Source organism: Neomonachus schauinslandi, chromosome 7, assembly GCF_002201575.2.
Source record: "Neomonachus schauinslandi chromosome 7, ASM220157v2, whole genome shotgun sequence".
Classification (NCBI taxonomy): Eukaryota; Metazoa; Chordata; class Mammalia; order Carnivora; family Phocidae; genus Neomonachus; species Neomonachus schauinslandi.
The window spans coordinates 69,297,851-69,325,629 of NC_058409.1; the positions used below are offsets into that span (position 1 = coordinate 69,297,851).

The 27,779-nt window shown below is 38.2% G+C and overlaps 1 protein-coding gene across 3 annotated transcripts in view; it reads right to left on the bottom strand.

Annotated features, from left to right (window-relative positions):
• Positions 1 to 9,132: 9,132 nt before the first annotated feature.
• The window catches only part of FAM172A (family with sequence similarity 172 member A), a 406,595-nt gene continuing 387,948 nt past the window's right edge, over positions 9,133 to 27,779 (bottom strand). For all 3 annotated transcript variants that reach the window (XM_021701780.2, XM_021701773.2, XM_044917026.1), the window contains one exon: positions 9,133 to 10,949. In XM_021701780.2, coding sequence (XP_021557455.1) covers positions 10,807 to 10,949 — 143 coding nt within the window. In that variant the 3' untranslated portion in view covers positions 9,133 to 10,806. The remainder of the gene's footprint in view (positions 10,950 to 27,779) is intronic.

A 27,779-nucleotide genomic window follows, 5' to 3' on the forward strand; every position in this document is an offset into this window, starting at 1 on the left:
CGTTGAAGAAGCTTCTTTTAGGGGGACCTAATCATAGCAGTTTTTATTTATTTATTGTTAAAATGAGCTTCCTCTACTTCTTTTCTCCACATCTTTCTCTGGCATTGTGGTACTGAAATATCCACCCAGGTTTGGGAGTTTCTGATTTACTTAGAATCAGTACCCAGAAAAGCCATCCTGAAACTGTGTCAAGAATACATTAAAAAAAAAAAAAGTAATAAATACCTGATAGAGATCTTAACTATCCCTTCCCCCAAGTCAAAAGGGAAATACCCAGTGAAGGAAGGAAATTTCCAAAAACCCAGATTGAGAGAACAAATGGTAGGCACCCCGGAGTTCAGTGTTATATATCCCACCCCAGATCTCCACAATTTCCCTGCACCAACAAAGGAAAGTCCCATGTCCTTCCCTGCACCTGATCTCTTTTCTTGCTCCTGAACATTAGGAAGGTGAGAATGAAATATTTCATTTATCCAAAGATGGAAGCTCAGTTTATGGAATGAGCTCCCCCAAAATATACCAGCCAAAGACATGCAAACATTATGGAGATATTTCGCTTGAGGGTTCAGATCTAGAATCTGCAAGTCTCCGGGTCACTATTATTCAACAAGTCCCCTTTGCTACCCTGCACACTTCAGCTGGGAAACTTTGTCAACCCAACTTCTCCCCAGTTTTGTAGGAGGGTGGCACTGCAGTTTAAATAGCTCACAGCATGGCCAAGTTTCTCTAGTAGCACAGACTTATCTTAGTATGTGGGCAAAACGACTCTTGAGACCGCAAGAAAGACCAAACTATAAGGGAAAATTATCTTTGGAGAGAACTCAGCAGTGATTTTGCACACTAAAAAAAGGGGAGAAAACTTTGTGTAAGCAGCGCTGTGTGAGAAAACAGTCTAAATTGTTAACCTGTGAAATATTTAATAAAATATTTGTATGTTTTAAGGGATAGAAAAATAGAGTGTTTTGAAGCTAAATTGCTACTATACTGAGGGATTCAAGGAAATTTTTCACTGTAATAGGATGCCAAATAGAGAATAATTTTATCTTGCAATGTATTGTAATCTGTGTTACTCTGCAAAAGCAATTTTGAAAGTGGTTTATAGAGGCTACTTTATGGGGGGGGGGGAACCACTTAAAATACAAGGGTTCTCTCCTTTTTTCTTTGTTGGCCCTTTCTGGTAAAGTATGGATTAAGTTGGTTTGAAAGTATATTTGTACAATCAATATTTAATAGAAGTTTGCTTTTGACCATCTCACCTCCTTTAACCGTATTATTTTCCTCCTCAAAGTCGGTTCAAAAGAGTAGATGACTAGAATGGGGTTCCAGTGAGAGGGAAGAGATTTTACTCACAGCCCAACAAGTGTGGCGAGTTTCAGTAAAACAAGGTGCAATTTGAAATCTTTAAAAACTAGTTTTGTCTTAGGAGTGGTGACTTAAGTGTTGCTAGGGAGATCATGCAAGGAAAAAGACGCCACACGGAAGTGATTTTCAGTTTTTGTACTTTGCTTAACGCGACAGTAAAAAAAAAAAAAAAAGCAAGCAAGCAAGCAAGCCAAACAGGTTGACACGCGGACATTTGGAGCTTGGAGTTGAGGTCTGCAAGTAGGAGAAGAGGTAGTGGTGGGTACTGAGCCAGACGCGCCCCCTTTTTAGTGCTGTCAAATAAGTTGCTGTCAGGCTCTTTAGCGCGCCGAGGGCCGGGCGCCCCGCTGCACAGCCACCTCCCCCGGGGCGGTAATTAACCAGTACCTGGGCACACACGACCGATCCGACAGCATCAGCCACAGGCAGAGCCGTGGGGACCAAGGGTTCGGTGGGTCTGATGTGCATTTCTTGGAACACAGATCTCTCGTATCTGAGATCACCAGCCCCGGGAGAATGTGCTCATAGTACAGAGCTCTTAAACTGGAGCCTGTATGGAGCTGGCCCGCTAAAAGGTGGTGGTGAAAAGTTAGGCAAAGAATAGTTGTGGGGGTGAGACTTCTACCACCAAAATGACTGAGAGTGCGCTGCTTTCATCATAAAGTAGATGCAAATTCGGGGAGCAGGGAAATGGTGTGTCAACTCTGGGGCACTCTGATTAACACTGGGCATGGAGCAAGCAAGATTCTCCACCCACAAACTGTATACTTTTTAAACTCATTGTCGCTTTGGGCTCAGATCCTAAGATTTCAAGAGCGAGTTTCCTACGGTGAGGGAGTGGTCGGAGAGAGGAATCAGGCGAGGGCCGGAACTTCGGGGTTCTGGCGGAGGGGAGAGGGAAGAGGGCGGGGGGGGGGGGGGGGTAGAAAGGGGGCTGGGCGCTGTCCATGGTGCTAGGAAGAAAACAGCTTCTCTTCGCTGTACCCAAACCAAGATCAGGTGTAAAAAGGGGAAGATAAACCAACAACTCATGCGGCAGGGGATTTTTTAATTTCCGCGAATGTGAAAAATACGCATGTGGCTGTATAATTTAAACAGTACTCTAGGAGTGCTCTGCTCTATCTTCTAGTCTGTACTGTTTAGTCAGATAGCAGCGTTAACTGGTCATTATAGGATGGTTTTCTCCTTAAAATGTTCCATATTTCAAAGTACTGTAATCATCAATTTTTGACATACAAAGTAAAGAAGAAGGCGGGAAGAAAAAGGGTGATTTGAGACTTTAAACGTATCCAAAGACACTTAGCTATTTTCAGATTTGATAGGATATAGAAGCAGAGCATGACTTAGCCTGTTAGATAACATGGATGTATTAAGAAAGTATTAACACTATATTGATCCAATTTCATTTTAATAATTCTCCCAATTCTACGCTGGCCAAATGCTGCAGTTATATTTTCGTTAGCAAGAATAACAAGAGCGATTTACCTATTGTGGTGTGTGTGTGTGTGTGTGTGTGTGTGTGTGTGTGTGTGTAAATTCGAAATGGTTAAGATTTCATTCTAAGTTCTAAAATGGTACTCTAACAACTGCATGCTCTTAAAACAAATTTGATTTCTTAAAAGACAGGTGGCCAGGAAGAAAGTAGGATGCAGATAGAAATTATTTCAAAATGGGGATAAAGAACTAAATGGAAACATAACCTTCCTAGTAGGTGAATCACACTTTTGTAAAACACACACACACACAACTTTAAAAATATATACTGTTACACCGGTGTATAAAAGACATTTTTTTAAACAAAAGTGTGTATATCTATATATCTACAAATATATGAAATTACGTAACAAAATTTCAGGTAAACTATTACCTATGCTTGGCCAAATCAGAAATATGAAAAACAGGAAAAAATTTATCTTAATTGTGTTAATCATGAAAATCTTACTTAGCCTCGGCAACTTGAATCCATGTGACAATGAAGAAGGAAAAGGACAAAAATTCAAACAGCTGACACAATGATCAGCAGCAACTGACAGCATCTCATTTGATATTTGATATCAAGCACTAGATCAATATTTGTGAGATCAATGCAATTTTAATGGTTTTTCTTTCGAAACTGTATGAAAGCCAAATTGTGACACTCTGTGCTAGGGTTATTTTTAGAGCTGGTTATTCCAGGGGATGATACTAAGTAATTTACTGAGGCAAGGAAAAGAAAAACAACAACAACAACAACAACTAAAAACCAAAAAACAAAACCACCACAACAAACCATCAATATTTCTTCAGCTGATAAATCCTGGTTATCTAAGTACCTAGAGAAGGTGTGAACATTTATTGGAAAAAAGCCATTTATTTAATTATGGTTAAGAAAAACAAAGAAGAAAACAAGCCTTTGGAAAATTATTGGAGGTACATGAAGATGAACTGGATCAGAAATACCTTTTTCACTCACAATGGGATTAGGTGGTAACTTGAGCAAAAATAAATGAAAATGATAAAAAGAAAAAATCTAGGCCTTTCAGCTACACAATCCCTGCATGTGTGGAATTCAGTGGGAACTAACAGATTTTTCTGTGTCCCAGGCAGAGTAGAAAACTGAGAGCCCTATCTGAAACTCATACACAGCAAGGTTCCTACAAAGGTCAAAAAGGGGGGGGGGAAGTAATTAGGTATATGATATTGTCTTTTATTTTCCTTTGAAGAGTTTATACCTTAAAAAATAAAATGCAAATTAATCTAACTCAGAGGCATGTAGGTCCTTAATCTATAAATCTTTAAACAGTAATCTAGGAGGGTTCTAGGCTTTATTTTTCAGTCTTTACTTGCTTAGACAGCAGCGTTAACCCATGTGCCTACCAACTCATTTTGTTTGATAAAAATGCTAAACTTTATTTATTTGTTTTCACAGATTCAATTTTGAGGCATTTTCACCTAGAGGAATCCAAGACCTTCACCAAACAGCAATTTCTGGGGAGGCAGATGATGGGGGTGGTGCAGAGGGAGTATAAGCAGGTGAACATTTCAGTAAGACAGTAAGAAGGTGAGATGTGGTGATTGTGGATAGTGTTCCTGATAAGCAGATGTTTAAATTTTCAGACTAAAAGAGAAAGAAAATGTCATTCATTTGTAATTCAACTTTGATTAAAAACTTGGGAGAAGTTAGTTTTTCACTTGAAATAATAGGAATATTTTAAGAAATTTCTAATGCCTGACCTAAAGATCTCTCATCTTTGTTCAAGATAAAGAATAAAATACTTAACTATGCAATTCTTAAACTTTTTTCCTCAATGTCTCTTTTTTCCTAATGTTTTTCTTGATGGCAGTAAATTGCCTAATAATGAAACTGTTAATATATTATTACAAAGAGATCACTTCAAATAAAAGGTACTGCATTATATGCTTTTAATAGTGAAATTCATACCTAAGTCCTTTTTCAGGAGGATTAAATAATGCACCGGGTGTATTCCTTAAGTGCCTAAGTAAAGACGTATTTTCCAGGATTTTAATAACTCCGTAACAGTCACTGTCTGTATGTGTCTCTATGCTCTATTGTATTTCAAGTCTGGCAGATTGCCTACAAACTAGACACCAACAGTTTAAATCAATTTTTCTTTAATGAAATAAAGCCAACCTTATAAATACACATTACATACAAACAGAATTTACAGACGCAAATGACCTTGAGGTATTTAAAAATAATACAGTGCCTTGAAGAATTTGAACATAAATTTATTTAGAAGAAAATAAGTTTACAAACAATCCTGGTGACCAACATATATTGAGTCCCTACTATGTAACAGGCACTGCAAAGACATACACATACTATATATAATGTTTATTTCTGGTGGGATGGGTATATGTACCCCATGGATGGGTGTGTATATGTACATGTGTGTATGTGTACACACACACATATATGCATATATACATATTTTTCTATTAGGTCTTTAAAAAAAACCCCTGAGTTATCTCAAAGAAGGAAATCAACTTTATGGTCAATTGTAGTTAATTCAGACTTCATTTTGACTCATCATAATTTGACCAATAATTTTTTTCCTCATAGCATGGACAGTACTTAGAATTTAAAAGTTTAGTGTTCCAAAAATGCTGCTCTTCTTAAGCCACTTTGAAGTAATGCTAGTGAGTCTAAGATCCAGATCTACATGTTAATCTCTAGTTTTGCCTTCAAACAGAATTCAGTTACAAAGAACTTGGAAAGATTTTGAATCTATTCAGAAGAGGAAAACTCTTTAATTTTCTGAGGAGTAAAAACTCCCCAAGAAACTTCATATAGCTTCTTAGATTTTGCTTAGCATACGTGATAAAACATTGATTGTTGCAGTTTGGTGACCCATGAAATTTGGGGGTTAGTTTTCTCTTCAGACCAGAGCATATAATTATGCAAATAAAGAGCTGTCACTGATCTAGTGAAATACTCACAAACACATGCACTCTGAAATTGGACAGAAAAGTGAAAATGGTTGGTGATGTGATGGTGCCATGGTTTGTTTTCCTGCCAAGTTTCTATCCAAGTTCATTATTCAAACTGTAAACTTTAAAAAGAGACATATCATTCTTGGGGTGTTGGTTGTCTTTTCATTTCAGATTCTTTGTATTGGTACTGCAGGCTGGTTACAAAGTACAGTTCAACATTATCTTACCTATGACAGTCTCCCATATTACCCTATGTAATGGCCAAGGAAGAAAAACTGAATAATCTAGAAAGATGCAGGGCCTCCCTGGATTTCTTTCTAGAAACATGTTTCATCTCTGTTTCAAATAGAACTCAACCCAACAATACAAAGAATATAGCGAAATGTTGTTCACAAATCTCAAGGCAAAGGGCTGGGAAAAGTTGCCTGGAAGGCCTCATAGATTAAGTCAAATTTCCATTTTCAAGTTTTTACATTGAAGGGGAAAATACTGGTCTCTGCATGGTATCCACTTAATGGTCAAACTTTCAGGACGACTTTCTCCTATCTAGCAATTAAAGCCCACTATATAATATTTGGTGACTTTAACCTTTATGGTTCATTTACAATTACCACTCTCTAAAACCCTTGTGCTAAGAATTAACAAGAGTTCTTCAATCTAGCCATGCTCTTTGGCATCGAGGTCTCCCAATTCCAAAGTTACCACTGCACAGGCTGTTGCATAATTTTAGATGTCATGGAGAGTCCCACTGATGAAATCTGAGAAGGCTCATGTCAGACCACTGACTGCTAAAGACATCACTACATGAAAGATCAGTGGTGTGAAACTTTAAAAACATTGATCCAAATGAATCAATTAAATCAACATTCATCCCTCCTAAGTGTGAGGTTTAAAACTATCATTTTTGCTTTTTTTTTTTTTTTTTTTTACTCTACATAGATTTTGAGATAAACGTTGGAATGCTTTGATGGCTACTTCTATTCTCGAATCTCCGTTAATCGACTTTGTGCTATTTCCTTCTTTTCAACATCTTCCACTTGGTGTACATTCTTTACTTTTAGTACAGTGCATGACAGTTGCAATGCTTTTAAATCTAAAACCGCCTAACAAAGCTGACGCTTTAGGTAGGGTAGCTTTAAGCTCTGTGAAGTGTTGATTAAAAACCCTTTCCCAGACTCAAACTGATCTTTTTGGAGATTAATAGAATATTAGATAAAAGGAAGACGAACAATTCAAGAGACTCCCACTCAGTCACTCTATACAAGGAAGGAAGGAAGGAAAGTATTCAATTTTTGAAAGGGAGTACCTCCTGGAGTCTTTTATTTTATATTATTACAGCTCCTAATAAGTAATCATAAAATAACCACCACTATTATCCTTTTTTTTTTTGCCACCCATATTTCAAAGATGAGAATGTCTCACATTTATTTAAAGACATTTTCCCCTATAGAGGTATGGGGAAAGTTTTTGAGAAATTTTTAGACTTTCTGTAATAGTAATCTTTCTTAAATGAATCAGGATCACAGGAACCTGTCAGTTTACAGTTATAAACTATGATTGTAACAGGAGACACACATGTGTCTGGATTGGGACTCCAGATAATCCAGAGAAACATGTGAAAAAATTTAACTTATTAGCCCTGATAATATAGTTAACATATTTTGTCACCCAAACTCTCTCAAAGGAGTTACAGGTTTTAAAGGAGGAAAAGCAGTAAAATAAATGTAAACAGGATATTTTCAGATTAGATGTAAACATCAAGGACCTATATAGGGACTTGGGAGCAATGTAATGTCACCAGATTCCTTCTGGAAAACACATTTCTTTACAGTATATTAAAGTGTACTTTATAAAATCATAGCTTAACAATGGGTTCAAATTTCTTTGTAGCTAAGGATATTTTAGATATTAAAAACAAAACACCTTAAAAAAATACTGGCTTTGTGAAAGGTTCAAGCCAAACAGTAAGTAATCAAGTGAATTTAGGGTGTTACCTTACAGCAACAGTAATAGTAATAAAAGCAGCTATACGGTTTAAAATATTGATGAATGCTGTTCCATCATTCAAGTTTCTGCTTTTATTAACCTCTGTACACGAATAAATGAACTTCTGAGCAAGAATAATACACCGCTGCTTGTTGGGAAAATTGTTTTTTATTTTAAAATGATAAACAGAAATATATATGAAACTCCTGTGCTTTACTTTTCTTTTTGTATAAACAATAATGCAATCCAGGTTGAAGCACAAGGCAGAAACTTAAGAAAACAATTATTACAAATAGATTTTCTCCCCCCTTCAAATATCCATGAAAACTTTTAACGGCTGCATGGTTAGATACCTTTATAAAGTTCTAGAGCCAGTATCTCGCTTTTAAGTTTTAACAGGACTATTTTGAATCTCAGATTTATCAACTCCTTCCTTCCCATTCCATTTGCTCTAAGAACTGAGTATATAATTTTAAAAAAATCTACATCCTAACTTTAAGCCACTACTCTCCTAAAGACCTGTCTAAAGAAACCAAAATGGGAAGAAGATCAGAGCAGAAATACTGTTAACACTTGTCACCTCCAAGCAGGCGGGCTACTACCAACTTATTGTTGTTACTCCAGGAAAATTGAGGTGGATGATATTACTACATTTATACCAACAGACACATAATCAACAGGTTAAAAAAAAAAATCCTACATTACAAGGAATCTTATCACTTATCAGTTGGAGGTCTCGGATGGTTTGCCTAGCTCTCTCCGGGTTGCTGCAGCTCAGATCCACAAGTAGAAATTACATTTGCACAGCTTAAGTTTGCAAATAGCTCTCTATAGATGGTTAAACAAGGCTAACAACCCAGTAGTTTTAAAGTATTAAAGGCAATTAAACAGTGATTCACTCTAGTTGCAAGTAAAGGTTTTCAAAAAGAGGAGTGAGAAAAACGAAGAGAAGGAATAGGAGTGATTTGGTGTCTAAGCTGAGCACATTTACTTTGCTCTAATTCAGGTGCATAAGCTTCAGAAATTTAGCACTGCACAAGTGCTGATTAAAAAAAAACACATAAAATTAGTTTTCCTGTGAATACTTTCATATAGTCAAAACACCAAACAATTTATAACACTCTGAAAAATATATTCAATCCACATCAATTTTCAGATCCTCTCAAAGGAAGGTCCCATTATTGCATACAGTTCACCATTACTTCTAAAACGGAAAAGATTGCAGACCAACATGCTTGACATTGTTGGGGTTACACATATTAAGTTATCCAGGCGTGGATAAAATGACGTTTTGATTTTTGTCCTGTGTTGTTTCTGCTAAGATATTATCAAAAGATACGTACATATGACCACTGAAAAAAGATCACTTTAATTTGCCATCATTAAAACTATAAGAACGAATTATTGTACTTACATACCAAACACAGATATTATCAGTTTTAAAACTTGCTGAAATCGGTTCATAATATAAAAACATCTCATCCATGAGGTGGTTATTTTAAGTTATTTTTCTGAGGAGTCAGACAGTTCTAAGTCATTTTGGGTACATTTTATCACGTCCTCAAATAAGGCAGGCATGTTGTTGCATATACTTTAAAAAAGGATGAAAAAATATTAAATTCAGACCATCATCTGCTACAAACAGAACTTTACTAGGTAATTAAATTCAAGTAATTAAAAATTGGTAATGTTAAGATTTAATATTTGAATTTAAAAGTCAGCAAAATCTTAACTTATTTTACCTCTTATATTTCACAGTGTTGGCCAGATATTAGCTGGATTAAAGTAATTGTTGAAACCGTAGGGCAAAACCCTACAGAGGAAGTGGACTACTAAAAATTATGCCATTGTATTGAGAGGAGAAAATCTTTCACACCAGGTCTTTCTTTCCCTTTCTTTCGGAACAGAAACCTAGAAGAATCATTTTAGCTCCACTTAAGCCTTTCAGAAGGAAAAGGTAGAACAGCACACAGGTTCATTTTCCTAATGACAATAAATACTATCCCTAACAAGGTCTAACTCCATGAAAGCTCAGAATAGATCATGCTAGTTAGGATTATCAACAACAACAACAAACTTTCTGCACATTAGGATTTTAAAAGCAAAACAAGTGTGTGATCTAAATTACAATGCCACTCAATACACATTATACATTTAAAAAGTAAAGTCAATTCTAATGATAAAGTTGGAAATTCCATTGAAAACGGGACCTTTCACAACTTAAAAGATTTGCTCATCATTACGTTTTGGTTTAAACAATCTTCTGAAATTCGAGACTTGTGTAAAATCTCGTATTCAAAATGGCAAGGATTTTCAGCGGTAATGTGTCATCGGTACTTCATAGATTTTCACGCAAAGTTTTTCTTCTGGTCTCGAATCGAAAATAGATTGTTAGAGAACAATTTGCACTCCCAAGACGACATAGCACATCACGGCATTCACGTTCTGAATTTAAAAATTTGGCTTTTCTGGGGAGGTTGGGGGGGGGGGGGCTTCCTTTAAAAAAAAAAATGCGAAGAGGCTCTTAGAGGAAAACCTACCTAAAATGGAAGTTTGAAATCTAGAATAAAAGTTTGCTTCTGTTCGGAGAAAAAACCTGGACATGATTGAGGGGGGCCGGGGGCGGGTGCCAGAGACGGCTGCGCTGCAGCGGGCGGTAGGACCGCGCAGACGCCGCTCGCCCCGCAGCGCCGGCGCGGGCTCCGTCAGGGCAATTAGAGGCGCGCCGGCCGCGCCGAGCAGGGCGCTGTCAGCCTTAATCTGCGCGCTGACGGGCAGCGCGAAGCCCGAGCTCAGCCCGCAGGAAGCACGACCAGTGAACCCATATTGCTTTGACAGTTGCACTCATCTAGAAATAATGCAAAACGCTATTTAGATGTATATATCACGACCCTGTGCTCTAGGAAGAAAACAATCTAATGAGGGGCTGGGAGTCTGCTCGCCGACAAGCAGTTAGGAGACGTGTGGATGCATGCTCGAGTGTGGTGCCTTGGCTTCCCCTCCCCCGTCTCGCTCGTCCTCCTCTTACAGCTCTTCGTGCTTTATTCTGTGGGAGCGCCGCGTCAGAGCCGGCTTGAGGGAACTGGTCTTTGCCTCAGAGGCTTCGGTAAAGAATTTGAAAATAGACGGGAAGCTCTTCCAGGAAGTTAGCTCGTGACGGTCGGTGCCTGCAAAAAAACACAGATTCGGTTACGAGGTGGCCTCGCTCGGTGCCAAGGCACAGGCCGCCCGTCTTCCGCCCCTGGAGCCCGAGCCCCGCCCTCGGAGCCCGCGTCCTCCGCGTTCGGCCCGCGCTCGGGCGCCCGCTCCCCCGCCGGCGCGCGTCTCCAGACCCCGGGCGCGGCCTCTCCAGGCCACACCTGTGCCCGAGGGTTCACTCTGCTCCCAGGGCCGAGGGCTGTCCACGTCCGCTCCCCGCGCATCTCTGCCGGCGGCGCCCGGGGCGGCCGTCCGGAGACCTCCGCCGCCTCCCGCCCGAGCTCCCTTCCCGCCCCTGACGCGAGGACGCGGCTGGGACGCCCCCCGCGGCCTGCCCGAGGCGCGGCCAGGCGGCCCCGGGGCCTCAGCCCCTCCGGGCCAATCGAGGCGCTCGGAGGGAAGGGCCACTCCCTCTCCCGCCTCGAAACCACCCACTTCCCCCGGCTCCGCGCGCGCGCGGGGATTGGTTTCCCCTGCGCGCGGAATCCGGCTTCTTTACCCACTCCGGAGCACCCACGTTTCTCGCTTCCCAAGAGAATAAAACAAATCGGATTTTTCTTGCCTCTCTCGGAAGCTGTGCTGTTAGACATCATTTGTCTCAGCGAGGTCACCGCGACCAAATTATATGGGATGCTTCATGAAGGTTCAGATTAAAAAAGAGACTGTGCCCAGAAGTGTCCTAGGAGGCTACATTTTAAAAGATTTTAGGGGACAGTTTTAGAAAAGCTAAAAAAAGTGTTTCAAAGCGGTGACTACAAAAAGAGCATTTAGGCCTCTTATTTTGTCAGGAGGAATTGAACTTAGAAAATACAGGTTTAGGGCGCCTGGGTGGCTCAGTTGGTTAAGCGACTGCCTTCCGCTCAGGTCATGATCCTCGAGTCCCAGGATCGAGTCCCGCATCGGGCTCCCTGCTCGGCAGGGAGTCTGCTTCTCCCTCTGACCCTCCCCCGTCTCATGCTCTCTCTATCTCATTCTCTCTCAAATGAATAAATAAAATCTTAAAAAAAAAAAAAGAAAAGAAAATACAGGTTTAGTTTGTCACTTTACAGGGTTATTTTATTTTACTACAGCTTCTTTCTGTGGCTAAATTTGATACTGATGTACAGTGTTTTTCAAGTCAAACCTCCCTTCAGTTTAACACAGGCAAAAAAAAATAACAGTGATGTAGTCATAAGAACAGATGAGGGTATTAATCGCTTTCGACTCCTTGTGATAACATACTATTTTACCAGTCTCTTCATAACAATTTTTTAATTAAAAAATAAAAATAATAACGAAGACTCTGCCATAGAAATAATGAGTGAATAGCTTTGAAACAGCTGAAATCTTTTCCTAGATCACTCAATTATGCAGAGAGATACTGCCTGGAAGTCTTGGGATTCAGGGCCTCTGTCTGATACTTTAACATTGTTAATGATAATTCTTTAGTCTGTAATAGTAGGTCATTGCTATGGTTACTCTACAATGGTGCAACACTTTGCTTTCCCCTTCAGCTATTCGCTGAGACCTGGTAACCACATTTGTTGCCTAGCAACAGTTTTGTGACAGTATCACAATCTGGGAGTTACAACAATAAGGATGCTATGGCTGCAGTCGACCAGAGAGCAGAAAGCTACAGTCTGTGCATGGGACTTAGATGTGGGAGCTGGCCCTACTAGAGAACCCCTCTCTTTACAGGTGCCCTCACAAGGATGCTCTCTATCCTCTTCTCTGCAATTTGACCTTATGAACCTGCATTGGAAACTATGATCCAGTACTGAAGTCATATCCTTGAGAAATATCCTCCAACACTACCGTATTCAGATTAAAAAATGAGGTCATTTCTTTATCAGCTTACTCATTTTGGGCAAATTTCAATGTTACTCAATGGGAGAGAGAGAGGAGTGTAGTTTTATCCTGGCAAATTCTAAAGTGCCTTGCCTTGATTTTGAGAAGTCTTCTTAGAATTCTGGGGAATAAAAAAATTACATGCCTGCCCGCATCAATAGGTGTGCAAACTTTCAAGTTCTTTAAAATATATGTAACATCCAGGTATTGTTATTATTTTTCCACTGATTTATTCATATGACAATCTTAAAGAATTCTTTTGAATTTGGAGGCATTTATATTCTCCAAACCCAATTAAGCAGTTCTAGATAGGCTCAGACAAACCTACTTTGGGTATATTTGAAAGGGGCCCAGTTTCTGGATAGGTTTATGAAATTCCTGTTCCTATTTCTATGGTGCTTGCAAATCTAGTTTCATTTCAATAATAACTAACTGCACTTATGATAAGATACTTAAATTTTTTTTTAAAGATTTTATTTACTTAATAGAGAGCGAGCAAGAGAGAAACAGCGTGAGAGGGGAGAGGGTCAGAGGGAGAAGCAGGCTCCCTGCTGAGCCAGGAGCCCGATGTGGGGCTCGATCCCAGGACTCCAGGATCATGACCTGAGCCGAAGGCAGTCGCTTAACCAACTAAGCCACCCAGGTGCCCCATGATAAGATACTTTAAAATCAATTGAGGGGCGCCTGGGTGGCTCAGTTGGTTAAGCGACTGCCTTCGGCTCAGGTCATGATCCTGGAGTCCCTGGATCGAGTCCCGCATCGGGCTCCCTGCTCGGCGGGGAGCCTGCTTCTCCCTCTGACCCTCCCCCCTCTCATGTGCTCTCTGTCTCTCTCATTCTCTCTGTCTCAAATAAATAAATAAAATCTTTAAAAAAAAATCAATTGATTTTTCTTCTTTTTGAAAGACTATTCTCAGATGCATACTACATGGCAACACCCATCCCCAAAAACAGTAAGAAAAGAAAGAAAAAAAAAAAGGTGTTAATTGTCTTCTTTTCCTTCTCATTTCCCATGCTTCCAGACTCATTTGGCATTTCCTCCATAGTGATCACACTTACACTTACTAGTGTTACCAAGGCTATGATCAATTTGTAAGCTTTCTCAGGGAATTCTTCTAATAATTCCTCCCACCTCTTGAAAACCAATTCAATCTAGGAATCTAGGGGGACCTAAGGAGTCAATGGTCTGAAGCAATTTTAACTCCTTTATTTTTTCTTTCCTGGTGACAGTCTTTCTGAAGGATGAACAAATTTCCCTGGTGATAAAATCACTACAAAGGCTTTTTAGTTTTAGCTTATGATTACTCTCTGCTTGATTAGTCCTGGGCTGAAAAGACCAAAGTCCCTGAGATAACTGAGTACCTGCACTGGCTCTCAACATTTACCCCTGCAATTTAAGAGTATAAATAATGAGAATGTGTGCTCTGTCAGAGGAAGGGAAACTGCTGGGAGTAAAGGTAATAAGCAAAGTGGGTTAGAAACTGAACTATAGAGAACTGAGTGGGGGTGGGAGAATTCTCCCTAAACTAAGGAGTAGTAAAGTGAATATTTTATACAAAAATCGCTTTCTTTTCAAAAGTTTTCAAAGTAGGTTTTTAATAATTTTATTAAAATAGCAGTTGGAAGTTAGGTAATTGTATATCCACCTGGGGCTGCATATATACATTTCAAGAACATGTCTGGAGACCATTTTTGAAAAGTCAGAGCCAAAGTTCAATGAAAAAATTTACAAATTAATATGAATATCTACCCATAGCAAAGCTTAGAGAATGGAAACTTTTGAGAGCAGCTTTCTAGTAGTTAAAAAATACACCACTTTAGGAAAAATTATTCCATCAGGACAGAAACACTAGACCATTACACTATCTATTCATAAAATGATATAAAAGTGGAAAATATAGGCCAATAAAAAAAGCAGCCATATATTGAGAAACTGTAATGTGTAGGTATATGGAAAATCATTTCAAAATAACATAACCATGTTATTTGAAGGATATAAACATGATTCCTAGTTTTTCCTCTAGCACAACTTTACCCAAATCAAAAGCTCCTCTTTTTAGGGACTATGAACTTGTTTCCACTTTTCAGACCCCTAATCTAGAGAGGTTCCCACAGTATAGGGAGTAAAGGGTTTCCCATATTAAATACCCGCCATGTTCACAGGGAAAGATTTTTGTATCTTCTTGGATTGGCAGGTTTGTTCTTTCTGGATAATTCACCTTTGGGGCAAATTCAGTTTCCTACTCCATAGAATCAATTCAGTATCAAAATAAAAAGTACAGGGTCTCAGTGCTTCATTACAAAAAAGTGTCTTTGTTCAGTCTCAATAAGTGATTCTAAACGGGCATGGTAGTGGCCCCTGGGGCATTCTGGAAATTTGTAGGGATATTTTTGGTGGTCAAGATGATTGGTAAGAACTATTGGCATTTAGAGGAAGAAGGCCAGGGAAGCTGGAAATCCTGCAATTTGCAGGGCAGTAGAGCACAATGAAGAATTGTTTTGCATCCCACATGGTTTTCTTTCTTTCCTTCTTTTTCTTTCCTTTCTTTCTTTCTTTTTCTTTTTTCTTTTTCTTTCTTTCCTTCTTTCTTTCCTTCCTTCCTTCCTTCCAAGATTTTATTTATTTGAGAGCACATGAACATGGTGGGGAGGGGCAGAAGGAGAGGGAGAAGCTGACTCCCCACTGAACAGGGAGCTCCACACGGGGCTCGATCCCAGGACCCTGGAATCATGACCTGAGCCAAAGGAAGATGCTTAACTGACTGAGGCATGTAGCCCCCCTCCCCCACACCCCACCATGGTTTTCAAATGTTCCACCAGCTATTCATGTCGTTGAAAACCCTGTTTATAATTATATGGGCTTAGAATGTAGATGTGTTTAACCAATACTCTCAGAGTACTTTTGGCATCATTTTAACATATACAGAATTTTCTAGGAATCCGACACCATGTAAATTGATGGGATTTTGTACTTTATGTTGTTCAGAATATTAATAAGCAACAGTGGTTTATATAATTTCCAAGATGATTTACCATATGAGAAAAATCTCATCACTGATGGCATCACTGCCCATGAAACTTGAGTCACTGATAAGCACACCCACATTACCCTGCATTTGTAGCTGTTGAATCCACGGTACTTTTATGTACAGAACTAAGTATCTGACTACTGTATTATGCCTTCTTATGTAGATTTTCTAGAGCACTTATAATATTGATATGCATATTATTTTTTATTATGAGCTACTTTTCTTTTATTCCTTCTATGTGTTAACTAGAGCATTATAATAATTTAGCTATCTTAAAGTAGGTGGATCATGTTATCTTTAGAATTCATTTCAAGATAGTAAAAGCACTACATAATATTTGTTTTAGGGGAGATATTTAGATGATCCAAGTGTCAGCTTAAATAAAAATGAATAGTTAATTCTTTTTTTTATTATATTAGAGATTAATTTTCCCTATAATCTGAACCCGACTCTATCTCTTTCATCCTATGCAGAGTAGAAAATGCCTTTTATTTCTCTTAATGTTTCTTCCATAAATATTGTTTGTCAATGATGTTATTCACTGTGAAATAACCAAAAGGCAGGGGACAGGGGATCCTCCATAAAATACTACACTGAATATTTATCCTTTACCTATTCTTGTTCTAAAAAAATGAATTGTAGCAAATTTCAAAGTGGTAGAGATAGCACAAATGGTCAAAAGGATTAGAAACTTAAAGTATGAAGTATGAGACTGTAAATCATATGAGAATGATCAAATTGCTAAAATGTGTCATTTGTTTTCCCCAAAGACTATATATTTTTAAAAAGTGTCTTGTAATGGAACTGAGAAAGAGGGAGGCTACATTTATATAATAGCATTTAGAAATTAAACAAAAATGGTTGGAAATAGCACTGAGAGTGGAACGCTCAAAGAATAGGGTAAGAGAGAAGAAAACATTGCTGTATCTTCTGTCTTGTCTATTTCCTTTACTTCTTCCTGTGATGACTTCAATCCAAGTGTTTCTTACAAGTCTGCCTTGTCCACACTCCTCTTCACTTGATCTTAGTGCTTACATTTTTTTGGGCAAAAACTATGCCAAAATATGCTAGTGAGTTAGCAGCCAAAATCCTGATGTTTACTTTGGCAGATGTAGACTAGTCTGAAGCTGTACCTCATTTTATGCAGTAGATGTCTTAAAAACTTATATGTAAATAGAATTTCTGTAAATAGAATTTCTTTAAAGGAAGAAGTGGGTTATTTACCTCTTCAATGAATCTTTTAATAAAGTGAAGGAATTTCTGGGAAAGCAAATAATCATTCTTTAAGTGATATTGCACACACACACGTATACATGTGCGGACACACACACCACACACACATCAAATTTGCCAGAGATGAGGTTTACTAGTATAATGATGGGCAGTCTTAAGTTCTCACCAAAGAGATAATTTAGAAGAATTTCTTGGTCAGCTATTTGCTATTCTAATTATTGCTAGTCACCTTATTTTACATGGTCCTAGACCAAAAGGTCATGGAATAATTTCAACAATCTATGCATAATTTACATTTTACAGTCTGGTTTAGAATAGGGAATATAACTGTTGACAGAGTCACTTTTGAATACAAAATATAATTTTTATGTCTTTGTTTTGGGGCCTGGGAAACTAGCAAGTGCCCCTACTCTCTCACTGACATTCCCCAATCCCTCCCCCACCAAAAAGGGTTTGTTTTTTTTTTTTTAAGCAAGAGGTAATGAATAAATTTTGTTTCCTAAGATAAAGGGGGAAAGAAAAAAAAAACCTAGAAAGATATGAAACATTAATATTAACAAGATAACATGTCTATGATACCTTCAAAATGACAAGGTTTGATTTTAAAAATTGATCTTTAACAAGAAAAAGAAATATGGGCAATTAGGAAGTAATGAAGACCCTGTCAATATAGCTATGTTGATAATAACAGGTAAGGGAATTCTTGAGAAAATCTAATTTATAAAAATCAAGAGGTCTGTAATATGCATTATTGAGTCCCACTGGGATTAACTAATGAATTTATGAGCTCACCAGCAGTTATTTTTAGAGAGTTATAAAGAATTAGAGAAATACCAGAGCACTGAAAAATAATGTGCCTTCTAAAAAGAAATAAAATGTAACTACTAAAATTCATTTTAAAATGAATTCTAGAGCTTCTAAGAAGAACATCATTAACCACCCGCCCCCCACAACTTACCAATATTTGAACAGAGAAGAGCTCCTAGTGGAGACTCTCCCAAGTTAGAAGGCGAAAGTGTGAGACTCAGCCACTGCTGGGAGTAGTAAGTGGAGTGGAGTTAGCTGTTCATTGGGACCGTGTGAGGGAAATGCCAAGAGCAGCTTAGTAAACATGTTGCATTGCCTTGTTAAATTGTGTAAGAAGTAGGCAAATCTCTTTGCATTGCATGGAAAATGCAATACAGTTAAAGCTGAAATTGTGTTGAGACCTGAAGGCAAGTTGTCAAGCTTAACCAGAAATAAGAGACAGGCTGAAACAAAGACATAAACTCAGTGTTAGAAACTTTTGGGTCACATGCAGCTTCTGGGCATCCTGTCCTTTCCTTCACCTTCTTTTCTAGATTTCTCATCTATGGAAGGGGAGTTGGGGGTGAGGTGGGGGCTGGGTACGGCACAGGGCATCTCAAGACCCAGGAAACAACTCTAGGCAGCAAACTTACTCTTAGGCAGAGTAGACAGCCTGCAGTAGCTGTGGGTCTCTGATATTAAACCTAGAAGACCTCTCTCTCTAATCAACCGCTTAACCAATAAAAAATGGATACATTTTTATTGCTTCAATTGCCTATCAAACCCAGACAGCCGGTGTAGAAGTGCTTTCTTTGGTTTTAATTCTTGTCTCATGTAACACTCCTACTGTTGCCGCAAGGCCTGACCTCCAGGGATACTGTTTCCCTTTAAAATTTGAACCTAGGTTTGGGCAAACGCTCCCTTTTTCCAGTTTCTCTTTGTCATTTTCCAAAGGATTTTACTAAGGAATTGTAAGAGGATAGAGCCCTGAACAAGGGAATGCAAAGAACCAAAAATATAGTCATTTCCATAAGTACAGATTCCTAATTCTATTATTCCCAACACAATCATCAGCAAAGAGCTTTACTGGACTCCATTTTAAAACAGTGCTCTGCCCAGCAGGGCTGGTACAACCTGACAGGTATCTTGTCAGGCTTTCCTTTCTCCTGTCTTCTCTGTCTGTTACTAGATAGATATCAATGACTTAGGGCTGCTAGTTTGACTCTGCACGTATCAGGGGAAGGTGAGGAGCTGGGGAGTGGGGAGGGAGGGAGGGAGAGAGAGAATGAACTGCAAAATACTTTCCTTACTTCAAAACCAAACTAAACCAAACCAAACCATTTACTAGTTCAAATATCCAAATCTTTTGTGGTCCTCCTTTCTCAAACGTGGAGTCTACTCTAAATGATATATTTTGTGGGCAGATAGTTTTTCCAGAGGTTCTGTGATTGATTAATTCATACATTCATACATGTATTTATTATATGCCAGGCACTATTTCTTGGGGCTGAGGATGCAGTGGTGAGCAAGATAAATAAACGCACCACTCTTGTAGCATATTGCTAGTGCAGATGACAGACAATAAACAAGTAAACCAGCGAACATGATAATTTCGGAGAGTCAGAACACTGTGAAGAAAACACAGCAAGGGGATGTGAAGAGAAAGAGGAAAGAAGATGTGGTGGGACGAGGAGAGATGGTCATCAATGTAGACGAGGTGAAGACTTCTGACCTGAGACCTGAAGGGCAAGGCAGACAAAGGTCTGGGGGCAGAGTGCAGTCGGCAGAGTTCTGGAGGAGCAGGAGCAGAGGCTCTGAGGAGGAAAAGAGCTTGTCACAGTTGAGGAACTGAAACGCTAAAGTGACTGGAGCACTGTGGGTCAGGAGAAGTGGTAGAAGATGATTCAGAGGTGGGCAGCCTCCAAGCCACAGCAGGTATCGAAGGCCATAGTGAAAGGTTTGGCTATTATTCCAAGTGCAGTGAAAGAGCTGTTTGCAGAGTTCTGAGCAGAGGAGAATTAAATGTGACTTGTGTTTTAAAAAAGAAGACAGGTTGGTATGTGAATGGTGGATGGATTATGGGGAGTTAGAATGAAGGACTACATTTATCCTGATTGCATTTATCAACTCCACCCACCTCTAGAGCGTTCTCTGGGGCACACTCTTTGGAATATAAAATCCACTTACTGATAGTTCACATAAATAAATTAATGATATAGTAATAGTAATATGCAGTAAGAGTTGAAAGAGACTAATAAAATAGTATTTCCAAGAACTGAATACAAAATGGAGTTGAACTAGGAAAAACGGTTTCCTAACAATTTTGCTCCTGTGATTTATGCTGATAACTCTGCTTTCTCAGCCCTTAGAAGCACTGTTGTGTGTGGTGGGAAGGTACTGGGAAGGCGAATATGCTGTCACAGCATTCCATTTCTGCAAGCAGTCCAGAGGAGACTGCTGGGCTTACTCTCCACACAGGCATTTCCACAGAGTTCTTCATTTCTATGAATGGACACAACATTCTCTTAACTACTGCAGCTCAAAGCCTCTCAGCCATCTTTGATTTTTCTCCTCCCTTGTTTGTGGTCTCCTGATGCAGTTACCAAATCCCAACAATTACATCTTAGCAAAGTTTTTCCAATCTCCTTCTCCTTTTCTAATCCCTCTGTTATCACTCTAGATTTAATGACCTATCATTTAGAATCTTGAAACTTCCGCCTAACTCATTTCATTGCCTTCAACCTCTCCTCCTCTATTTTGTACCTCACTTGCTACCAGATGAAAAATTCTAAAGTATCATTTGTGTCACATGCCTCTTTCTCTGTTCAAAAATATCCAATAGCTCTCCATAATCTATTAAATCAAGTAGAAATTGCTTAATATGGTTTAAAGCTCTTCATTCTCTGGTTCCAGACTTCTTTTCTGAGTTTATTTCTCAATTCTTCTGTAAGTATCCCCTATCCTCCCAGGACCTGCTCAATTGACATTTTTAAAACCTTTTCAAAACCTCAGGTACTGGACATCTGTGATTCTGAAGTTCAGCCAGAGAAGAAATTATCATTTCTGGTTTTGAAGTTTTGAAGAGGCAGGGGTCAAACTTTATTCATTTTGAATGCAGATTGATAAATACACCTTACATTGAAGTGTATGTTAGCTTTTGGAGTTAAGAAATAAATTCGTCTAAAATTGGAATATAATGACAGTTGTATACGCTATAACTAAAAGCTGAGGGAAGTAGAATGTTTTTCTTGCTCTCTTCAAAAAACTGACGAGGTGATGATCCGCAGTCCATTAGCCACTAGTTGATAAGCACTGACAAATACTCAAAGTATCTTCCAGATCTCTTTAGATAAAATGTTGTGCTTATCTAGTAAATACAATTTGCTAGCATCAAAAGAGGTTTAGATAAGTGTCAGAACTGAGAACTCTAGAAAACTTTAACTGTAATTGTTCGAGAGCTTGTATTCCCAAGATGTAGTTGGCTTGGTCTAAATTTAGATGCAGATAGAAACATACCAAATATAAAAGGGTAAAGATGTGGAAAGGACCTTGGGTAAAATTTTATTCAACAGTTTCATTTCCAGGTAAGAAATCTAAAGTTAAGAGAGGTTGTGATAGGCCAGAGGCACACAGACATTGTGCCCTAATATAGTCAATATTTACAAATCAGTAAAACACTGGAATAGTAAAAAATTTCAGAAGATGTATGTCTGATTGCTTTAAGATCCAGTTCAATATTTACTTCCTCTAATAAGCTGTCTTTGGTTAGCTTTACCCCATAGTAGCTACCCCCTTTCTTTATGTTTCAGTATTTTGTATATAGTGTATACTCTACTGTCATATACCTGTTTTGCTTAACTAGTTATTTCATGTATGAAAAATACCTTGCTTTATCTCCAAATCCTTTGGTGGGGCGTAATGCTTCAAAGCATTTTATTCCAGAAATCATGGTTGAGGATTAATAGATGTTTGTTATATAAACAACTGCCTGGAACAGAATTCACCAGAAAACTGATGCTTATTAAATGCTATTAAAATATAATAAAGCATGGAATCATAAGCCTTTTCTGTGGTTTTTGCATTATTTTAATGATAATTCCCATTTTGAAATTAGGGAAAAGGAGGCATACAGAAGATCATGGCAGTAAAAACTTGTGAATTTAGAAAGCAAAGTGCTACTGGTATTCTGAATACGTAGATAAACTACTATATGAATTTTTGTAACCACACCATCATTTGTATTGCTTTGTCAGGCTTTCAAAAGCAGACATGTTTGTCTCGCAGCCAACAAAAGGAGCAAGAAAGCAGAGAGTCAGGAGGAGATAGTAAAGTAGTCATAATAGATTGCCCAAGTTACTTAAATTATTTTGAATTATACTAAAGCCTATAGGCCAATTTGGGGAGAACTGATATATTTACAATACCGAGTGTTCCAATCAATGAACATTACATATTTTGTCACTTATTTAGATCATCTTTAATGCTTCTTAATAAGGCTTTATCATTTTCTCCATAGAGAATCTGAACTTCATTTTTAATTAAGCTAATAAGTACACTTTTTATTTTGAGATAATTGTAGATTCATAAGGACTTATAAGAAATAACAGATTCATCCTGTATCCCTTTTATACTTTTCCTCAATAGTAGTATCTTGTAAAACCATATTATAATACAACAGTGCTCTAAGATACAGAACATTGCCATCACCATAAATATAACTCATGTACGCTTTTATAGCCATGCTCACTTCTCTTCCAGCCCCTCCCTCACCCTGGCAACCACTAATCTGTTCTCCATTTCTATAATTCTGTCATTTCAAGGAAGTTATATAAATGGAATTATACAGTATGTAACACCTTGGCATTGGCTTTTTTATTCATCTTAGTTCTTTGGAGATTTATCCAGATAGTTTTGCATCAATAGCTTGTTCCTTTTTATTGCTGAGTAGTATTCCATGGAATGGATGTACTACAGTTTGTTTAACCATTCACCTGTTGAAGGACATCTGGGTTGTTTCCAGTTTTTTGGCTATTATGAATAAAGCTGCTAAAAACATTCATGTACAAATTTTTGTGTGAGATAATCTTCATTTTTCTGGGATAAATGCCCAAGAGTGCAACTGCTGGCTAAATATTAGTTACATGCTTAGTTTTTAAAGAAACTGCCACGCTATTTTCCAGAGTCATTGTATCACCAGATGGTCAACCATGTCAATGTAACTGAGTTCCAGGAAAAACTTGGACACCAAGGTTTAGGTGAGCTTCCCTGATTTGCCATACTCCATGTGTATTCTCACACATTGTTGCTGAAAGAAGACAGCACTGTTTGTGACTTGACTTGAAGAGGACCACTGGAAACTCATCCTTGGAACTTTCCTACACTGTGCCTTACATGTCTCTTCCTCGACCGATTTTAATTTTACCCTTTTGCTATACCAGACTGTCGCTGTGACTCTAACAGCTTTCAGTGACTTCTGTGAGTACTTCTGGCAAACGCTCAAACCTGAAGGCAGTCTCAGGGACACGCGCTTACATTGGTATCAGAAGTGACAGTGGTCTTGGGGACTCTAGAAGTTTGTATCTACGAAAACATCTTGCTGGGCTTTTGACAGAATTATGTTAAACCTGCACAGCAATTTGGAGAGAAAGAACATCTTTACTATGTTGAGTGAAACTTCGAACATGACGTATTTCTTAGCTTTATTTTTTAGTATGGCATATTTGGTGACACTACTATAAATGGATCTTTAAGTACTTGTCATTGGAATATAGAAAGACAATTGACTTTTTTATTTTATTTTTTTAAAGTTTTTCTTTTTAAGATTTTATTTATTTTTGTTGACAGAGAGATAGAGAGCACAAGTAGGCAGATAGGCAGGCAGAGGGAAAGGGAGAAGCAGGCTCCCCACTGAGCAGGGAGCCCAACGTTGGGCTCGATCCCAGGACCCTGGGATCACAACCTGAGCCGAAAGCAGCCACTTAACTGACTGAGCCACCCAGGCGCCCCGACAATTGACTTTTGTATAATGATTCTGTACCCAGCAACCTTGCTAAATTATACATTTCAATGTCATGTAATTCTATTTTATTTTTTTTAAAGATTTATTTATTTGTCAGAGAGAGAGAGAGCACAGGTGGAGGGAGCAGCAAGCAGAGGGAAAAGCAGGCTCCCTGCTGAGCAAGGAGCCCGGTGCGGGACTCGATCCCAGGACCCTGGGATCATGACCTGAGCCAAAGGTAGATGCTTAACAACTGAGCCACCCAGGTGTCCCACTAAATTATACATTTCATCCAAAAGATTTATCTACAGACTTTGAATTTTCTACATAAATAATCATATGTGAAAAACTTCAGGTTTTTTTCTAATTCTTACAGCTTTTATTTCCTCCAGTTATAAATTAAGGAAAACTTTTAAAAAATAGCCTCAAATGTATTTATACCACTAATTATTGAGAAGAATATGATATCACATGAAGCTAATTATTATAAATAAAATAAAACTGGCATGAAATGACCACATTTTTTATTTTGATTGATTTCTTGATGTTAGACTTACAAAAGACCTAGCTCTGTCAGGTAATGTCATCTAGTTGCTGACTGTTGGTCATGAAAGTTTTCTGTAACCTTATAACAGACACTGACAGCTTCTGGAGTGTCAGTTATGCTCCTAACAATGTGATTTCTTTTCATCCTCGTTAGTAATGTAGAAATAGACTATTTTTGTTACCTTCAGCCTCCAAGTCTAGAGTTGCCTTCACACTGTCTGGTAATACTTTAATTTCCTTACCAGTTCTCTTCCCCAAAGATTTCCTCTCTGAATATCTTAAGAAAAAAAAAAAATCCCAGGATGCAACTGCCTTGTACATGGCAAGAATCTTTAAAGGATCCTGAACTTACTGACACAACAGCATTAATACATAAAGAATAACATCTTCCATTAAGATAAAGATGCACTCATTTTTAATTAAATACATGTATTCACAAATATGTAAACATAGCAAATTCCTACTTATGGACTAGTCTAGAAAATGACATGGAAACATATTACACAGGACTGAATACTAAATACCACATGATATTTCAGATTATCAGGATAGGGAAAATTCATGAGCACTCAAATTAACATTAAGTTCCCCTAGGGACTGATTTACAATAAAGATTGAACAGAACCAGATATGGCTAAACAATTACTAGAAAGAGTTATGAAAATTCTTTAGAATTGTAATCCTTATTGCATTTATACTGAACTTTATCCTAAAAAAATTTCAAAACTCTAATTGGGCTTCCCATATAGATTTCTGTGCAACTGTCCAGAAGACTTCTAGACTGAAATCTTTCATTATTGTTCAAGGAACTTCTTCTCAGGAATTAAATTTACTTCTGGATTTGTAAGAACTCTCTTTTTCAAACTTTCTTTTCTTTTTCTTTCTTCCTTTCTTCCTTCCTTCCTTCCTTCCTTTCTTTCTTCCTTCCTTCCTTTTTCTTCCTTCCTTCCTTCCTTCCTTTCTTTCTTTCTTCCTTCCTTCCTTCCTTCCTTTCTTTCGTTCTTTCTCTTTCTCTCTTTCTTTCTCTCTCATTCTTTCTCTCTCTCTCTTTCTCTAAAAGAGAAAGAGAGAGAGGAGGGGGAGAAGGAGAGAGAGAATCTTAAGCAGGCTCCACGCCCAGTGCAGAGCCCGACTTGGGACTTGATCTTGACCCTGAGATCATGACCTGAGCTGAAATCAAGAGTTGGACACTTAACTGAATGAGCCACCCAGTCGCCCCTAGGTTTGTAAAAACTTTTAATTGAGGTTTGAGATGCTGTAATGGATGGAAAGTATATTTTACATGTGTTACAGAATTTGGCAAATACGTATTATTCCCCCTTCTTTGTTTTGTATTCTGGCTCTAAATAACATTACAAATTTAATTTTAATTTAATCATAAATATAATTAAAAAGTCCTCCCCCAAGTATTTTATTATTTAAATATTTTATTTATTATTTTATATAGTGAGAGTCTGAGTAGGAGTAGGGGGAGGGGCAGAGAGAGCAGAAGAGAGAGAATCCTAAGCAGACTCCACACTGAGCCAATATGGGGCTCGATTCTAGGACCCTGAGATCATGTCCTGAGCCAAAATCAAGAGTTGGGCACTTAATCGACTGAGTCAGCTAGGCACCCCATCCCCCAAGTATTTTAAAATCAGGGTGAGAATTATTACTTGGATATTGTTAAAGTAGCAATGGATAGGCATTATTTCCCAAGGAATCTCAAATATATCCTTTGGGTATCACTACTAGGTGGATAGAATCTATTATTTTATTTCTATTCCACAGACAAAATTTAAAAAGTCATACTGATGGGAAAGCCCATGAATCCACTTACAAGGTTAGTTAAGGTGGAGGATTAATCTGCACAGTAAAAAAGAAAGATGTTGATTATTGAAAATAAGATGTCTTGGGGCGCCTGGGCGGCTCAGTCGTTAAGCGTCTGCCTTCGGCTCAGGTCATGATCCCAGGGTCCTGGGATCTAGCCCCGTATGGGGCTCCCTGCTCAGCGGGAAGCCTGCTTCTCCCTCTCCCACTCCCTCTGCTTGTGTTCCCTCTCTCGCTGTGTCTCCCTCTGTCAAATAAATAAAATCTTTAAAAAAAATGAAAATAAGATGTCTTCTTCAGTTAATCAGATTTCAATGCTTCTGGGTCAACAATTTATATCCATTAGAAGAAAAATGAAGACTATGGTAAACTTGCCTAAAAGAAGTTGCAAATGAAGGAAAAATCTTGATAATGATAATACATTATCAAGACAAAAGTACCTGAGGATTCCCATTAATAAAGAATGCTATAACCCATTTACTAGAAAAAATATATTTACAAATTGTAAAAAGGGGGGCTAAAAGTTATACACCTTTACAGTGATTTAACAGTGAAAAATTTTAATAATATCATTATGTAAGAAAATAGTAGCAGAGTTACTTTTGCTTGTTTGTTTAAGTTACTTATCCATATCTGTTATTGAAAAAAGCATCTGAGATGACTTACATATATATATTATAGTAGGATAGTAGAAAAAGGAGTGAAGAATAAAAGGAGTTAGAGAAATAGGATAAAGGCAGGGATAAGGTGAGATTAATACATAATGTTGATTAATACAAAGACCTGTACAATTGATGGATGATGACCAAAATTTGACTGCACTTCTTATTAACCAATACAAAGAAGGTTATACAACTGATCATGATGCACTGTACCTAGGTAATAAAAGCAAACCAGGTGTGAAGAACAGCTGTTTTTTATACTTGTGTCCTTAGTGCAGACTTATGCTATGACACTACAGAGCAACTTGGGAGAAGTCACTCAGAGGACATCCAAATAATGTGTTTCAGGTGACCTGATAGTCTGTAATACTCTGGCTTGTTCAAGAGAAAAATTAATCATGTCTAAAGGAATGGATGGACAGTATCTCCTTTATATAACTCTATTATTTTTTAGATAATTGTATTATTTGTATTTTTGCCCAATAAGATTTGAGCAACAGAATTGTTGCTGAGGTTACATTCTCTGGCTGAACTTGGATGACATTATTTTTGTTATTTTGGGGTGATCAATATGCTTTAATATCTACTCCAGAGGTTATAAAGCCTAACTAGGATATGTGCCCGAATAGATGATTCCTCTATAAAAAATGGGGGCTAAGGGAGTGCTTGTGGGGAGGAAGGGCCAAGATTTGCTCAAAAAAAAAAAAAATTCTGACTTCATTTCAATAGATGAATAAGTAATTATAAAGGTCCTGTATTGGATAGCATGTCTGTAAAAACTTTCAGCTTAGGTATTACTGCAGCCACAACTCACACTAATAAATAGCCCATAGAGGGGTGCCCTGGCTGGCCCAGTTGGTGGAATATGCCAGTCTTGATCTCAGGATCATGAGTTCAAGCCCCATGCTGG